The 14,355-nt window shown below is 41.2% G+C and overlaps 1 protein-coding gene across 1 annotated transcript in view; it reads left to right on the top strand.

The window, feature by feature from the left end:
- The window catches only part of LOC122972450 (junctophilin-1-like), a 31,781-nt gene extending 18,868 nt beyond the window's left edge, over positions 1–12,913 (top strand). Inside the window, exons 4-7 of the mRNA XM_044339563.1 lie at positions 1,821–1,939; positions 9,252–9,973; positions 10,119–10,215; positions 10,405–12,913. Coding sequence (XP_044195498.1) covers positions 1,821–1,939; positions 9,252–9,973; positions 10,119–10,199 — 922 coding nt within the window. The 3' untranslated portion in view covers positions 10,200–10,215; positions 10,405–12,913. The remainder of the gene's footprint in view (positions 1–1,820; positions 1,940–9,251; positions 9,974–10,118; positions 10,216–10,404) is intronic.
- The last annotated feature ends 1,442 nt before the right edge of the window (positions 12,914–14,355 follow it).

Here is a 14,355-nt window from a genome sequence, read left to right as displayed (position 1 = left end):
ATGTCAGTTTTTAACAGTGAAGTGCTCTTGAGTAAGACCATGAAGCTACAAGATACCTGCTTTTAGCCACACCAGTGCAATTCCTACATGTTTGTACTCGAAGCAAGAGGCAAATCACTGCGTGTTATACTACTGTGTGTGACTGAGATGCTGTGAAATTCTTATATTTCGATCTGCAGCTGCAGCGGATAGTTTCCAGAGGCTGTGCTGTCCGTAAACACAGCCCTCACTGTGTCCTTTGTCTCTGGGTGATGCGTGGACTTATTTCTGGAGAGGAAACGGACCGTCTCTCCCACCAGCATATGGCTCCTCATGCATTTTAATATCTCACTGTCCTAGCCCGTCAAAAACAGGACAGCCCAGAGTCCAAGGACAGAAAAGAAGTCTGAAATAGAGACATCTGTCCGTTGGGGTCACTCTGACAGAAAGACAGGGAGGGAGAGAAGAGGGGGGGAGGGAGGGATGCGGGGGGTTGACAGGATGCAGCATCAATAGACGAATGAAGGAGGATCGAAAAAAGCAGGAGCATTGATTGAAAGAGAGACGGAATGGTGAAAGAAAGAGGGAGAGGAAGATGGATGAGTAGGGTTAAGCAGGGCAGCAGGCACAGCTGTCAATACTTACAGTGATACTTGGACAGCCCATCTGCATCCTCGCATTCCATATTGCACTGTCATGTATTGTGTGAGCATTTACTGTGAGGGTTCCACTCATATAGTATCTGTTCATATAGTAAGTCACTAATCCATCGGCTTTAACTGATGCATTGCATGTTGTTGCATAATTAGGTCTTTTTTTTATAGGGAATCTAGTGGTAGCAGAGGGATACAACCTCTCTACCCAGAGCATACATACATGTTCTCCATCAGTCATGGCTCTGAGTATTCGTGTGTTGTTCTTGTGTACTCTCTCAGTCGAGTTTTCAAGGGATTTGTTAAGCAGGTCACCCCCCAGCCTCTGTCTGTCTCACCATGGTACGCTCCCATAATACCTCTGAGTGCTAATGCTAAGCTCACATTGATCCCGAAACGTATTACTCTTCTGCCTTTTGGTTTTTGAGCATCACTACAGTAGAGGTGGATGCATGCTTCATGTTTGCATGCTCTGGGATAGGTGATGGTTTTAGCTTTAGACTTTGCTGCTGTTTTGCTGCATTTTTTTCTCTTCTTTTTTTTTGATTCTCTCTGTAGATGGTCATTCATAGAGGAGAATTAAAAAGTGAGACCTACCATGAATGCATACATTTTGGTTTAGACAGGCTTGAAATTTTGTGAAAATGATATAGTATGTATTATATCATATGTACTTGTGTGTGTGTGTGTGTGTGAGTGGGGGACGCTTTGGGCAGCACTCCCATGTGGTCCAGCGGCAGCGCAGTGCTCCAGACTGGATTAAGGTCTTGCTTGGATGTGGCTGAGTTCCATTTGGAGAATCAGGATTTGGATTTGAGATATAGAAGCACAAGGGGAGGTGTTATGTTATCCCCAAGAGGGACAAGCTGAGTGATACAGCTCAAAGATGAGGAAAGAAGCAGAGGGATGGATGGGCATTGAGGAGGAGCAAGATGCAAGATAGAGAAAAAGATAGTATAGGGAAGCTGTTGGGTCAGTCCTGATGGTGAGGGGGAGTGTTATGGACACAGACCAATGATTTTGAGTTATAATATGAAAATGTAAAATGTGTGTTTGTGTTTCTATGTAGTTACACTACTGTACACGTGTGGAGCAACAGGCATCAACCACCCTTCAGCTGTATGCTTTACTGTATGTCTTTACATCTGAGTTACAGTGCAAAACTAATGTTTCTCTTTGTTTCTCCAGAACGGCTCATGCCAGGACAAAAAGTGAGGCTGCAGACCAAGCTGCCATCTCTGCTGTGCACGACTCTGAAATTGCCAGGGCGGTTGCCAGGGAGCTCTCCCCCAACTTCTACCAACCAGGTAACTTTTAAGAGCAAACTTCCATACACAACACATGTGTAAAGCATGGCCCTAGTGGCGAGGTGTGGGTATCACACAGCCTTAGCAGGGATTGGTGTCCCTCTATGCGAGTCTCTCTAGATCCATTCCTACTGTCTGAATGAGAGAGAGAAAGACTACAAGTGCACTGAACGGTTGAGGAGGTCAGATGTGTTCATTCCACCTGAAATACAATACTTGGACTATTTCAAGTGGCAAAATTTACATGAATGTGCTCCTAGCTATGCATGTAAGCATGCTTTTAGACAAGGTTTTCAGAAATTTCAGACAAGACTTACCTAATGATGAAGTTGCAGTCCTTTCTAAGACTTTTGCAGGGGCCTGACAGGGGGCTTTAACACATGAGTGGTTCACCCGGCCAAGCTATTCCAGCCCCCCTCAGCACCATACTCAAGAAACAAATTTGTCCATTCCTCCTGTGTCTTTGGGAATTGGGTAACTGGTGAGAGGTTGGGTACTTTGTATGAATAATAGTGTTTGCACAGTTTTAGAGCTGTTTACACAGGCTGTGTCTGAGTCAGTAATGAGCTTGTTCTGGGCGCACAAAAGTGTAGGGTTCGGTGTTCCAGGACTGTAATCGAAGACTAGAGGTATTGAGGATGATTTCTAACACCACAATGGAGGACTGTGTGAGTGCTTAGACAAAGAAGAGCCTGCTAGAAGCAGGGTACTGTATTCTGGATGGAAGCCTTGTCTTTGCTCTCAAAGGCCTGTTGTAACAGCTCGGAAATACGTGCTAAAATTTGCAGCTATAAACTCTGCCAAAAAAAAAGTGCGAAAAGCAGAATGTTTTCTGTTCTTTAATGGTGTCCTGTCAGAGAATATCACACTAGTGCTTTAGTGGAGGGTAGAGATGGCTTACAGGTATATGACTGCTGGTCAAGAAAACGAAAAGGGCTCCTGCTGTTAATACCAAGCTGTTCTCATCTTTCCTCTGCCAGGTGGTTTAACAGGCATACTGCCATACTATACAGTAGCACACAGCGTTGGGTGTCGACTCAACTCTGTTTAGTTCATTTACAAGGTAAGCTGAGTTTTACAAGGCAACGCCGGACATATAATAATAGTGAGGGGTAGAGATCCTTTTTTGTCAAAGAGCTTGTACTTCAGGTGGAGTCAGAGGTGGAACACAAGGCCACAGAGAGGGCAACATCAGACAAGGATCTATTAAAAGTATTTTTTAATTATGCATTGCCTTATTTTTCCATTCTGGGTTAGTTCTAGTATTTTTTTTTAGATGAATGGGTTTATACCATTGTTTTATCTTTGCTTACTTACTTTTTACATGTAACATTTGAAGAAATAAGATTGCAGATTTTGTAAGAAAGCAAAAGTTCTATTAATATTGCCTGAAAATGCTTGAATATTGAAAAGCATTAAAGCCATGTACATGTGTTTATTTTTATTTACAACATATAAGAGCGAGGCTCGCCTCATCCACTGTGTGTAATATTTTTATGCCTATGAGCAAGCCGACCTTGGGCCTTTGCCAGAAGCTACCACAAAATAGTGGGTGACAAATAGATTGACAATGGGACCTATTCAAGTATGTCCCTTCACTAAGCCACAGAAACGGTCCACTCGGGCCAGAGCCATCCTTCGGCTTGTTTGTGTTGTGGAAACCGGTGGTCATGCTTGGCAGGCCGGATGATCTCCGGGTTCACAAGTCTGTGCTGAGAGTGTCCTTGCCTTATAAGTCAGATCATGAATGAGAGAGTGGCTGATGTCATAATAATGTGCAGTGCAGGGCGACATCTGAGCTGCAGCGTTTAAACATTCAGTTACGTAAGCATGTGTGGTAAGTCCAGCCAAAAGCCAGACAGGCACCTGCAAAAAGCCAAACCTCATTTTTTCCATATATTAGTTTTATTATTCGTTTATGAAAGTCTTAGTCTTGTATTATATAAGTCACGTTCTCCAAGAGCAGAGTAGTTTCAGGAATCAAGAATGGCCTGGTTTGTTTGTTGTTGGTTCGCGGTTTGTCCTTTGGCAGGTTATATCGTGTTTGAGTGTAAACGAGCTCCCCCATTCACAGCTTCCTGGCAAAATGAACAACACTGGAGTTAACATTAAAGAAAAAATAAGCTATGTCCTGTTGACAAATGTACTAAGTCAGTGTAGAATTCATATTTCCTTTCATGATGACATTTTCCTTCCTAATGTTACAGTAGGACAACGCTTTTAAAAATGAGGCAATGTCTGCTGCATTAAAAGGAACTTGTTTGACTTTCCCAAACTAATCTGCTTTGCTTCCTCAATGTCTACCTTTACAGTGGAAATATTCTCACTTACCCTTATCTCTCAGCTTCTAATACGTCCTCTAGGGTAACAACTAGGGGTCTAAACCCCTTGTTGTTTGTAATTGGCATTTCAGACTCATAGCAGATTATCACCCAGATTGGGAGTGTGCACTTCAAAAGGGAAGAGAGGGTCACAGGGAACAGGACCCTGACCTTTATGATTGGTTCACACACAGCACCCTGGAGGGGAGCAGCGAGGGTTAGCTGGGCGTGGCCCGTGGCATGACGTTAATTGGGCTATATTTGTCGCCGATGTGTGCTCACTGGGGTCTAATGGAGACATAGCTGAAATCCTTATCCACTGAGAGGACCTCGGCCCCGCACTCACCCCACTCCGGGGCTGACGCAGAGCAGCTGTCCCTTCCTTCAGATGGTCACTGATGGGGGTTGGGGGGCCCAGCAGGGATCCCGCTCCGCCCTGTTTGACCCAGTCAAGGTACACTTGGACCAGGTGGAACCATAAAAGCCTGGATCTGTCAGGACCGAAAACTAGACATGAGCAGGTGCTGCTTTATATTCATAGCAGCAGTTGGAGAAAGTTTCAGGACAGTAGTTCCACTGAAGTTTATAGTTATTCTGCAACTTCTTATGACTTTCAAAGATACACCATATAAACTATATAAAGTCCTTTTTCAAACAACTTTGGTGAATTTTCAAAAACATTTCTTATCATGGAAATAGCAGTATTTTTTTATGTTTTTAAGAGTAAGTAAAGGTAGATAGAGCATTATATAATTGTGATGATATGTCACTGATATTCAAGATAGAAGTAACTCAAGTCCACTCTTCTCCATCAATCACATGTCAGTGCATATAAACATGAGCTCTTCCAGGTTCTCCTTTGCATGTGGCCACTTACAAACAAAGCACAGCAAAAACCAGGAAGCTCAGACAAAGAAGAATTGTTTATTTGCATGTGGGAGCAAATGTATATGTGTGCATGCATGAATATATGTGTGTGTGTGTGTGTGTGTGTGTGTGTGTGTGTGTGTGTGTGTATGTAACAGTAGTGGATGTAATCTGGCCTCACAATGACAGCTCCCCCTGCCCATCTGCCAGTGTTGCGTAGGAGGAAGAAAGAGAAAATCTAAAAAGCTACAAATTGAGTCATGAATCTTAAATATAACAGTGAAGAGAACATGCTGAGACCACAGCCCACAGAACAGACTAATACATATATAATACAGTATATCAATATTAGAATGTTAAAATGTAATTTCAGTAACAAAAGCTAACCTAAGCTTGATGCATTCATCAACAACAAAGAAAACAAACAAAGAAAATGCCTTTCACTACCAGTTGAAAGACGGGTTATTATATTTGACATATACACACAATGAACCACTTAAGCAAACAGGTTGCCTTAGGAAATATTTATTTCCGTCTTTGTTGACAGCTCTGTGCATCTGACAAGGATGTAAAAGCAGGCAAGACTTATCATAATTCATATTGCAGCAACAGCCTTGAGTCAGTCTTTGCTTGTCAGCCAGAAATGGTGGATGCCCTTTCAACTCTCTGGTTTATAACACTAGATTATAAACTACTGTCCCCTATGAATCTTCTGCTGAACCAATCATAACCACACATGCAGTACTGTACTCCTTCCCGCCCCTATACACGCCTACATAAATCCATGCATGCACATACACATACCCAGGCCTCACTGAGGCTTCCTCTCATTACTGCTGTTCATCTCATATTAAGGTCAGCAGGGGTTAGGCTGGGTCTTACGCAGCCGATCCGTTGTGTTTTGTGCGAGTAAACGATTGTGTGCGTGTGTGTCAGCGCGTGTGTTTTGCCAAGAGTGCACTGGAGCAGAAAATGTGCCGTGGATTAACATGAACAGAACTGGCAACCACAGCTTAAACAAAAGCTTGTATTCTAATAACGTCAAAGAGACAATGATGAAGTTAGAAAGAAAATACACTGTACGTATTACAGTTGGGGGGTTGAGTTTTGTTGACTTTTTTTTATTGGTCATGAGTAATATCATGGCCTATTTTAATGACCCTCTTTGGAAGGCTGCAGACTCAGTCCAGTTGATCAATCTGCAGATGAAAGAAACACCACAGCCATTTGGGTAATTGAGTCCCATGTTTCTGCTGGCCTGGCAGGATTCCTTGGTGGAGCACTTCTAATAAATCTTCACTCACTCGTCACAAGAGAGGATCAACACATGCTAAAATATCCACAAATTAACCACATGATAAATCAACTAATATGGCAGAACATGCTGAAATGCTCAAAGACTTAATTGACTTCATGAATTCTGGGGGTTTGTGAAATTTAAAAGGGCTATAGAAGTGTAGTGGAAGTCGTTTTTACTGACTGCAGGTGCTGCACTTCTAGTAAGCGTGAGGCTGGGGTCATTTTAGTGCCGAGAACCACTCAAAAAATGCCTGGAACCCCCTTCAGAGGAATCTGTCCCCACACAGCGAGAAACTGCTCAGGGCCGCCCACGAAGCCCTAACTCTTATTGAGTTATGGTGTGAAATTAAGCTCGGCAGATATATTAAGCCCCACAGATGTTCAAATGTGCCCCGGCTCTTTGTAGTGGGTCTTATTGGTTGTGGCAGTTATGAAACAAATTAGGAATGCCATGCAGCTGAAAAATACTTTGGGCTTATGAGTACTGAGACCTAAAAGATTCCACAATAAGGCCATTTATGCTGATATGGGATTCCTTCTGGATTTGATGTTAGCATAATTGTTCCATCCTAACGACTCAATACTGAATGCACCATCAAGAAACACATTAGAAACAGATCACCTTACACTCTCTGAGTATAAATTATGGTTTAATGTCTTAGTATGAGCAAGTGATTTGGTAGGGTTGAACAAAAACAACCAAAACAGTTCAGGGTTAAAGCTCAGTAAGCTGTCTTCAAAATTATTCCTCCTATATACCTATAATATATTAAACCTCTTATTTCTAGATCTGTTTTTTTCCATTTCAAATTGGTATTGGCTATATCAAATTGGCTATATGGGATGCGGAGGATCCTTTTCTGCTCATACCATCTGATGTTCTTCAAACAAAGCAGCATTGTCCCTGTCTTAGTCACCCTGACACAGTCTAATTTAGGCGAAACAGAGAAAAAAACAGGCAAACAAAGAGCCTGATGTCTCTAATAAATATTAATTCAGTACGGAACAAAAGAGACCGATAAAGTGTGAATTTTCCCACGTGCAAAAAGGCATTTACATTCAGATTTAGGTTTTATTGTCCACACATTTAAGGACATAATGTCCGTAATGAAAATCCAAAACACATATATAATCAAAAGAGGAGTGCGCACTCAGTCTCGATGCGGTAAAGAGTAGTGCCATTGTACTGCTACCACTAACCCAGGACCTCAGTCCATAAACTCCTGGTGGAGAGAAAGGAAGTAGATTGCGGTATCACAAATTGTTGTGCGGATCAAAGCACAAAATGGAAAAAAAGAGGCATCATTGCACCTTAGGGTCGAGTCTCTTTATCTATACAGCCGTGTTGGTTGGATTAGATGAGAATTAATGTGACAAGGGCCTTTCCAGGAAAACAACATGCTGATAAAAGAGAATGACTGATGATAAAGATGAGTCTGCAGAGGAGGCTTCCTTTGTGAAATGGCGTTTGTGACCCTGCATTAATGAGTCTATTTCTCTCTGTCTCCCTCTCTGCCTCAGAATGATTGCATATATAATGTTGATTCATGAATATTTGATTTGAAAGTTTAACTGTGCTTAGGGGCAGCTCTGGTTTAAATCTAGCTCGCAGTGAAGCTCTCTGATGAGGCAGGAGTAGATAGATAAGAGTGCTTTGTTCTCTTAATCTGGGTTCTTGGACAGTGACTGGATCTGAAATTTCAGAATAGAACTAGAGTTGGTAATCTCTTGAGTCATCATTGAACTATGTCTGAACCTCAGATAATGGGGTATTTAAATGTTGTTGGGCCTGTGTGTAATACTCTCAGTATGTGAGCGAGGAAGGTGTTAGACCCAGTTTGCGGCTCTAATGATGTTACATTCGTTGCAGAGTTAAGAACTGGTTCTTCTGAAGGGTAAATCCCTGGTGTTTTTGAACAAGACTAAGGCTGTGCCCGAAATCACTCACTCATTCACTCGTTTACTACTCCCTATATGATAGACATTCAGTAGTTTACTGAAACTGAGATTGAGCCATTTTGCACAGATACTGACAGCTGTAGTGTCACATAACAGTTATTTTTTGCGGTATTTCTATAACATTGAGGGCGCTATAGTGGATACATTTACACACTCTAGTTAGGCCCAGCAGTGCTTTGAGTTAAATGGTAACATCATAATACTAACATGCTCACAATGACATAGGTAACATTCTGATGTTTAGCAGGTATAATGTTGTCCATGTTCACCTTTTTATTTTAGCATATTAGCATGCTAACATTTGCTAATTAGCACTAAACACAAAGTACAGCTGAGACTGATGGGAATATGTTATTATTTTCGCAGGTATTTGGTCATAAACTAAAGTACTGGACAATTTAAAATCACAAAAGACAACTTTTTTTGTTTTCTTTTTCTGTTGAGGATTTTTGTATTGTTTTGCTAAAAAACAAAAATGTCAACTTCATGGTGGTGCTAGAGGAAAGGTCAGGGGATGACCAAATTCAGAACAGCCTCATTCTCTGTGGACCACTTAAGTTCAGTACCAAATTTCATGGCAATTCATCCAATACAGTAGTTGTTGATTTATTTTAGAAAACACATATAGCTATTTTTTATTGTGAAAGACTCACCTGTACATAAATTATCATCATCATTATCATTTAAACCTTTTCCTAAGCTGCAACAAAACCAAACAAGTAAACAGGAATGAAATATCTATCTAATATCTATGTAATGACTATACTTGAGAGGTACAAACTGGGGAGAGGCAGGTGTACAGGTGTGTGTGTGTGTATCTATGGATTATCTATAATGTTAATGTGTGACCTCTCTCACCTCTGCAGGACCTGACTACCTAAAACAACAATTAAAGGAGCCTGTAGAGATTAAAGAGGTCCCAGTTGAAAAGAAGGACAGATCCCCGAGAGATTCTCCCCACTTTTACCGCAAAGGTACCACTCCTCCCCACTCCCCTGTGACCAGTCATGGAGCTTCCCCTCCCCCCTCGCCTCACTCCAGCAAGAAGAAAGGTCATCTTGCCAACAGCACCAGCCGCAAAACCAGCAAAGAAGAAAAACCTTCCCGCAAGATAAGCAAAGAAGAGAAGTCAAGTCATAAATCTAGCAAGGAAGAAAGGTCTAGCAGGAAGCTGAGTAAAGAGGAGAAGCTGTCCTTCACTGATGGGCCCAAAGGTTCTCAAATGCACATTGAGGCTCCACCTAAACCCGCTAAAGCTCAGCAGTCTGCAACTCCTCCTCAGCCTCCTGCAATTCCAGTCAATGGCCAGCTCCACACTGAATACCACAGCTACTACGTCAAGGCCCCTACAAGAGCCCCTCCACCCCCAGACCCTGAGGTAGATCCAGAGGAAGAGCCTAGTGTTCTGGAGTTAGCACGTATGCCCCCACAACCGCCCAAGTCGTTCGGTACCCCCACTCCTAAGCCACCCTCCTTACGGGAGAGCAAGAGCGACCCGAAACTCAGGAAGCAGGATTCCCTAAAGCCAAAGAGCCTCGCAGATACAAAGAAAGCCAGTATGGAGATTGCAGATAGCACGGAAGATACAGTAAGTGTCAATGTCAGGGTAGGAAAAGGTGTTTTTCAGTGCTGCTTACTTCTTTAATTTAAATAGTTGTAATAACCATAGGAAGAACATTTGATGTTGATTGTTATGTGATATCTGATCTTTGTCATAATGTTATTTTTTGCAGGGTCCTAACTCGATCCTTGTTGCTATGGTAATGCTGTTGAATATTGGCCTTGCAATTATATTTGTCCATTTCCTGACATGATGATGCTGTTTCTCAGGTAAGTTCATGTCCCTAGATACTTTTACTCTTCAACAAAAATGAACAAGGAGCACATGAATGAATGTATTTCTTCAAATGACTCTGCCCTTTTTACTCTTGTGTGTCCTGTGTGTGTGTGCGCAACAATCTCTGTCTGAAAAGTGACGCGCAGCCAATTAAATCCAAACAAAATCGTTTCATATTGCAGTGAAACCATGGCAACCAGTACAGTTGCAACGCCGGCCTTGAAAACAGAAAATGGCGCCAGTGAGACACGGGGGCAGCTGTAGGTGTTTAGGAATCAGCATGACACCGAAGAGAATCAGGAGGAAGGCATCACTACCAACAACCTGTCATGGGCCTTCTTGAGGCCAGCCCCGTGAATTAGCATTCCTCTGGCTTCTCTAAAAGCTGAGGGGAAATGTTGTGTCTAGTGAGATTTAAAAAAAAAAAAAAGTTTAAAAATGCAACCAATCATACAAAGTAGTAAAAAAAAGAAGTAATTGAAACCCACATGTTTGCTGATCCAAGCACTGGTCTCTGTAGCCCACTCCCACAGCTCTGGCAGAGATAGCAGTGGGCTGACGGACTTTGCTGGACAAGAGTGGAGATGCACTTTTAGATGATGGGAGCAAACAGCTGCCTTTCTATTTTGCCATCTGACGTTTTGATGGGGAGATGTGAGCCCGGGGGCCGGGGGGGTACAGTCGCAGTGGGAGCATGCTCGAGTGTTCGGAGCGTTTTCTGGGGTTCACACCACTGTTGCAACAGGAAACTGGGCACGACCGTCGCCAGCAGTCAGTGCTAGCACAGTCACTAGCCAGTCTTACTCTGTTAACCCAAACATCACCGCAGCTTTCTCGAGCTCCGTCAATTGTAACCCAGGATACACTGCTTTGAAACACTCCCCGTGCATGGTACAGTTTTAACATTTTGTTTTTGTTTGTTTTATTGTAGTTTCTTTTTGTTCATTGTTCTCTGAATGTTGGTTACCTGCAGTCATACACTTGTAGTTGAAAATGAAAATTTCCTCTCTTCTCAGAATGAGTAAATAAATTTGTTTTCCCTTTTATTTTTGAAATATTACTCATTTCTAACAATTGAGTTGTAATTTGACATTACACATTCATGTTACTGAAAGTGCAATATGTTTTATTTTTTCAAAAAGAAAGCTTATAGTATATTTTGCCAAATTGTACCATAATAAAAATCCTATGTGTCATTTATTTTGTCAAACTCTCATAATTTGAATAGACTGGATTGAAAAGAGAGCGTTGTTTGACAGCTGGTATTATATTTAAGAAGGAGGTTCATACTTTAAAAGCCAGCTATCTCTGTGAGAGTGAAGTAACAAATGTCTTATGTTATTTATTAAATCAGAAGTAAATTTATCACATTGTATTGCAACACATGCCTAGACCATTTTGCTTGAATTCCTTCATTGTAGTCTCTTCTTTCATTGTTTCAATATACAACTAAGATGCAATGACGCAGTTCACACAGCTGCTTCTGTAGGCCTGACAGTGCTTGCATGCCTATGCGACTGGATCTAAACAGTCTTTTGGCCATGGGGAATGTGGCACCAGGGGAAAAGGAGAGATGCCTTTAAAAGTCTTTAACAGTACTACTGTTTACCTCAGAAAAAGATGAGGAAGGGGGGTGGGAGGGGGGAGGGAAAGAGATGCCATCCTTGTCTTAATTTTGTCGTGTGGGGGGCGGGAGGGGATACTCTGACTGTTGTCATCACCTGAATCATGCTTTCAACTTGCCTCATTGTAGCTGTTTGTAGTCTTTGTTGCAGGTATGGCATGAGTTTCTTTGATTTTAAAAGTGGTTATTTATATGGTTGACTTTTACTGTCATCCCTACGAATTATTTATTCATTGTACAACTGATGGTGTATGTATTTATGAACATTGGTCATCATAAAAAGGGCTTTAATATGGCTAAGTTTTCATTGCTGCAATTCAGTTTTGAAGTTCAACTTGACTATACAGTATTGTCTGTTATAAAATGTGCAGCAGATTACATTTGGAGAATGATTCAGCGGCTTAAATGTTTGCAAACCGTCCATATAACTACTGGAAAGCTAACTACTGAAATCTATTCAAAACTGACAATAAAAGCAGAACAAGAAACAATGTGATGCAGCCAGCTGCCATCAGACTGAACAACATAAAATATGACTCTTCATCCTTTCTTTATTACGCCCTCTTTTTTTTGTTTTATCTGTCTTCACATGCTGCATGGTGAAGACTGGAGTTTTGGAGGGTTTAACAGAACAGCCTGTTTATGGGATATTTTTTGAAATGCAACATTGCATGTTGGAGACATTTATATACAGATTATTATATACTATTTGTAAGGATTTTTACAGAGCACAATCCAGAATCTGGTATGAGTTGGTATTTTTCTAACAATTTGCACACCTGTATTTTGACAATGAATATAACTTGTTTGTAATTGGTAATGTAATGCACATATGATAATGTTTGACAGTGGAGAAAAAAATGCTTTATTTCTAATTGGTTGTACTGTATGTACCATTTGGGGATGTGGAAGGCAGATGTACTTGTTTGAGTATTTTAAGAAATAACGCGGAACTGCGGGAGACTTTTGATATCTCAAGGTTCATGTTACCCCACTGATTTGTGCAAAGTCTTTGGAGATGAAGTTACGTGTATAACAATAAAGATGTTATGCCTTGTTAAACAAGATTTTGCTTTCCTCTGATATCTTTGATACCCTTACACCAACACACATCATAACTTTCAACTGTTTTTTTTTTTCATATATAAAAAAAACTCAAAGATGGATTTGAATTGATGAATGCAAAGATTTCCACTTATAAGTCTTATAAGGATGTTTTAAATTCCACTCTCATGTTTACTTCCATATATCTCCACAGTTCATAATCTCATCTGTGCGTAGCCTCGTTGCAATGATGGCCTCATGTTGACCTTCTCATAATGAGATCCAGGGGGAGAAGACTAGGCATGAAATCAAAGTATCTTTGTCGGGGTCTCACATTAGTGGTGCGAGTGCAGGCAGGTGCCCCAGTTTGTCTCGGGTCATTTTGTACTGTTTCCACTGCTGATCAGCCTTGGATTAGTGTAGTGTTACACCAGAAGCGGCACCTGCCTGGAATCAGCAACACTATGTCATGCACTTGCTGTGCACTCTGCCCTGACGCCAGCAGACACCGCAAAACCTACAGTTTTGACAGCTGTTTTATAGTGTTAATTGCTGGTTTTCCACTGAGCTGTATTTTTTTAGGTCTTAACTTTGTCATATTGCTATTTGTTTTTTAGTGTGTATGACAAGTGCCCACATGATTTATTTGTTTACTTTTTCCTAAAGGTTTAAAAATATGAGGTGTCATTATTGGCACAGAGAGTTATAGCATCATAGACTCTCTAAATGACCAATCAGACTGTTTGCCTCTGAAAGGAATATTCGAGAATGTATAATCCTGGTACTTAAAACCCCTAGGTGAAGCTGAACTTGTCATTAATAGTATAGAATATCTCTGTTACTATTCTGATATGGCACAGCAAGCTGGACAAGATTTGATAGCACTAGCAGTCCTGGACAAATATAAACCAAAACCTTATAAGCGCATCCTACCTCCATAGAGGCCGTTTAACAGATTCCAGTGACAGCTATGATCCTGTAAAAGGGTGGAGAATCTACAATCATTCAAAATTCACAGCAGCAGGAGTGTGGTTGACAGTGTGGTTGAACAGGAATGACACCGCCAACCTGACCCTGGTGTGTATTTGATATGTGTTTCATTTTGACTGTGTGGGACCTTTGCCTGTTTAAAGCTTCACACTTGTAATCTGATGAACTTACCAGCCGCTTCATATTTTTTCTCAAGCTTTCACAGCTGCCAAAGGTAATTTAGCTAGCAGAAAAAAAAAGTTTGGATGCAGTGATAACAAATACTGTAACCACTGAAACCGAATGCTCCGTTTATGATATTAATATATTATGCTATAAATATTGAGTTTAAGGTGACATTCAAGAGCTAGAAATACTCTGATCCTTGTCAGCCAGCCTAGATCAATAGAGAAAATAGATCTGTTGGTAATATTTTATTTTAACCCACTTACTTAGCATTTATAGGCAATATGTCAACAAATTATAATGCACTCTA

The sequence above is a fragment of the Thunnus albacares genome, chromosome 21, assembly GCF_914725855.1.
Source record: "Thunnus albacares chromosome 21, fThuAlb1.1, whole genome shotgun sequence".
NCBI lineage: Eukaryota > Metazoa > Chordata > Actinopteri > Scombriformes > Scombridae > Thunnus > Thunnus albacares.
This window is presented reverse-complemented; position numbering and strand designations above follow the sequence as displayed.